This window comes from Eimeria tenella, genomic scaffold (assembly GCF_000499545.2).
Source record: "Eimeria tenella Houghton genomic scaffold, Eth_scaff1176, whole genome shotgun sequence".
In the NCBI taxonomy this organism is placed as follows: domain Eukaryota; phylum Apicomplexa; class Conoidasida; order Eucoccidiorida; family Eimeriidae; genus Eimeria; species Eimeria tenella.
Window position 1 is genome coordinate 209 of NW_013543647.1, and position 3,710 is coordinate 3,918.

The 3,710-nt window shown below is 53.2% G+C and overlaps 1 protein-coding gene across 1 annotated transcript; it reads right to left on the reverse strand.

Annotated features, from left to right (window-relative positions):
- Positions 1-660: 660 nt before the first annotated feature.
- ETH_00035380 (uncharacterized protein) lies at positions 661-3,198 on the reverse strand (the record flags this gene model as incomplete). Its single annotated transcript, XM_013378922.1, has 5 exons — positions 661-1,214; positions 1,681-1,805; positions 1,990-2,048; positions 2,841-2,992; positions 3,096-3,198. The coding sequence occupies 5 exons, from the start codon at positions 3,196-3,198 to the stop codon at positions 661-663; spliced, it is 993 nt and encodes a 330-aa protein (XP_013234376.1).
- Between the last annotated feature and the right edge of the window lie 512 nt (positions 3,199-3,710).

Genomic DNA, 3,710 nt, shown 5'->3' on the forward strand with positions numbered 1-3,710 from the left:
AGTACGTGCTGCGCTTCCAGCTGGAAGTGGGGGGGCCCCCCTCCCCAGCGAGGGGCCCCCTGCGGCTGTCCTTTTCTTTGCCGGGGGCCACAGCCAGCGGCTTTTGCATTCGGCAGCTGCGGGTAATTGAAAAGTCCAATTATGTTGTTTCCAAAAGTGTCCGTTATCTCACAGAAGCAGGCCAGTACGAGCACCGCCTCTAGCTGCAGCAGCAGCAGCAGCAACTGCTGCTGCTGCTGCAGCTCGAGGCGGTGCTGTAGCTGCTGTAGCTGTTGCTGCAGCTGCTGTAGCAGCTGCTGCAGCTGCTGCAGCAGCCGCTGCAGGTGGGGCTGCTGTTAGTGCTGCTGGAGCTGATGCTGCTGTTAGTGCTCCAGCTGCTGTAGCTGCTGCAGCACTGCTGCAGCTGCTGCAGCTGCTGCAGCAGCAGCTGCTGCTGCAGCTGCTGCTGAGGCGCCGCGGAGGCCGCGGAGTTTGCGGGTTGCAGAGAGTGCCAAGTTTTCTTTTTGGAACTCTTTCTAGCCCAAGTGGCTTTTTAGTGATTAGCTTAGAGACACAGACTTGCTGCTCTACCTGTCGGTTTACTCGCTGCAGCAGCAGCAGCAGCTGCTGCTGCTGCTGCTGCAGTAGCAGCGGAGAGGAGGCATTTCAGTGTGGGGTTAGTTAGGGCTCTGTGCGCAAGACAGCAAACTGGCCGTCGGCGCCAACAGAAAAGAAGCAGCTGCCTGCTGCTTCCGAAGTGCACAGGAAAGTAGAAGCAGACCCACCCTGCTGCTGCTGCTGCTGTTGCTGCTGCTGTGGCTGCTGCTGCTGCTGTGGCTGCTGCTGCTGCTGTGGCTGCTGCTGCTGCGGCGGCGGCGCCTCGCGGTGGAAGTGCAGCACGAATCGCCTGGGGGCTCTCCACTCTTCCGCCACTACGCGGGGAGCTGCTGCTGCTGCTGCTGCACCTGCTGCTGCTGCTGCTGCTGCGGCATGTGAGGCGGCCAACGTGGGGCTTTGCTGCGGCTGCTGCTGGCGATGCTGCAGCAGCGGCCCTGCAGCTTTCGGCTCCGACGAAACCTCTGCTGCTGCCGCTGCTGCTGCTGCTGCTGCTGCTGCTGGGTTTGCGCGTTTATTAAGAGAATAGATCAGCAGCAGTCGGCTGCGGGAAGCTGCCTGCAGGAAGGCGCGGACAGCTTCTGTCAGGCGGGGGATCTGGGGGCTGGAAGAAGCCAATCCTGCGTGAAAAGTGTCGCAAAATATGAATTAAATGCAATTAAAATCAATTAATTTAATGAAAATTAACTAAAATTAATTAAAATTGATTAAACTTAATTAAAATTGATTAAAATTAATCAAAAAGAATCAAAATTGAATTTAAGGGGGGAGCAGGAGCGCGTTCGTTGAGCTGTCTGTACACCTCAGCTCGTGCAGCTTCGGGAAACTTCCCGTCCGTCACTTTTCAAAAAAAAATAAATAAAAGATTTTAAATTAATTTAAATAAATCAGAAAATTTAAATTAATTTAAATGGAAGATTTAAATGCAATTAAAACAACTCAGAAGATGCCACGCGGCGCCTTCTCAAGCCAGCAGCCCCAGCAGCCTCTCCAGAACTGCAGCAGCACCCCTTTGTTGCTGCTGCCGCTGCTGCTGCTGCCGCCGCTGCTGCTGCTGCTGCTGCTGCTGCAGTTAAGATAGCGCACCCAAGTCCAAGTCGTCAAAGACAGCAACGCGGCAGCTGCGCAGGGGGCCCCCAAAGAGGCGGGGCAGCGCAGCAGCAAAAGCTTCGAGTTGCTGCGGGGCAGCTACGGAGAAAATGTGGAGATTTCTGAAGTTTAAAAAACAAAAAAAGAAGAAATTAAACGACATTTAATGGGACTTCTTTTAGTTGCGGAGAAAGGGGGAGAATAAAAGAATAAAATGGGAGAAAAAAGGGGAAAAAATGAAGCAAAATGACAAAATATCAAACGAAAATTGCTGCTGCTGCTGCGCTGCTGCTGCTGCTGCCTCACGCAAAGCTCGCCTCCACAGCAGATTGCCCCAGCCCCAAACTCTGCAGCTTTTCGGGGACCTGCAGCAGCAAAACACAGGCTGCTGCTTCGCATTTTCACGCTGCAGCAGCAGCAAACGCAGCAGCTAGCTGCCAGCCAGCTGCAGCTAGCTGCTGCAGCTAGCCACAGCTAGCCGCAGCTAGAAGTCCGCAGCAGCTAGCTTGCAGCCAGGCGCAGATAGCTGCAGCTTGCAGCAGCTAGTTCTGCAGCTACCTGCAGCTAGCTAGCTGCAGCTAGCTGCAGCTAGCCAGCTAGCTGGCTGCAGCTAGCCAGCTAGCTAGTTAGATAGCTGCAGCTAGTCAGCTTGCTAGCTAGATAGCTGCAGCTAGCCAGCTAGCCAGCTAGCTAGCTAGATAGCTGCAGCTAGCCAGCTAGCCAGCTAGCTGGCTAGATAGCTGCAGCTAGCCAGCTAGCCAGCTAGCTAGCTAGCTAGCTAGCTAGCGGTGGGGGGGCTTACGCGGCTGCTGACTTGGTCTTTGAGGAAGTTTGGAGAAATGCCATCAGTGCCCAAAACCAAAAGAGTTTTTTGGCCAAAACCTCCGGCGGTTTGCGGCAGCAAAAGCTCCGCCAGCAGTTGCTGGTGTACGTACATCGCAGGCCGCAGCAGCAGCGCAGCAGCAGCGCAGCAGCAGCAGCAGCAGCGCAGCAGCAGCAGCAATTTGGGTTGTTTTGTGCGGTTTTTGGCGCTTTTTTCGCGCAAATGGAGGAATTTTTCGGAATAAAGAAACGGAAATGGCAATTAATTGAATAAATGGACTTGTGCATGCAGTTTTAAACAAACTTTTCCTCTTTTTGAGATCTCAAAAGCCCACCGACAAAAACAAACTCTTGGCTGTCCCGGTGTCGCCGCGCACGCAGACGAGGTCCCCGTGGCGCAGCCGCAGGCCTGCGAAGGCGTGTGCGCAAAGTGGAGGGGAAACGGATTTTTGAAGGGAAAAAAGGCGGAAAAGGGCAAAACTTTCAACTGCAACAAAATACAAAATAAAAATAGTTTTGAATTGCACCATTTTGAGTCCAAAATGGCTTAATTTGGCCAAGAAAAAGCCCAGAATAGCCCCGAGGCTTACCGCCCGTGGCCCAGCGCAGCAGCGGGTGGGAGAACTCGTAGCTCAAGCTTTCCAGCAGCCAGTCGCCCACATTTCCGTCAACCCAACTGGAAAAGTCCTCCATATTTCTCATTTATTCAAAAAGAATTAAAATGGTTGTGCTTTTTCCCCGGATTCAGTTCCCCTGCGTTGCGCCGGGCGCTGCGGTGTCTGGACACCTCAGCCCGCCGGCCGGAACGCCCGAACTCCCAGCAGCTCCGGCGAAGCCAGAAAAGAAATTAAAGCAAACAAAACAGTTTTACTTTTCATTTTTATTCAAATAAAAATGCATTTGAGGGATTTCGCAGCAAAAAGGGGTCTGGGAATCGATGGGGCCCCCTTTGGGACGGGGGGCCCCCCCGCCCGGCTGCCCGGCGTCGGCTGCGGGCGAAACGGCGGATTCTGCAGCAATTTCCTCTTTTTAATTTATTTAATAAATTATTTTTAAAAATAAATATTAATCAAATATTAATTTTAAAGTTTAATGCAATAAAACAGCAGTGGACAGCCTGGTTTGCAGCCGCTGGTCAAAACTGCTCCGTATCCGCGCGCCGATTCAACCAGCCTTGCTGCTGCTGCTGCTGCTGCTGCTGCCGG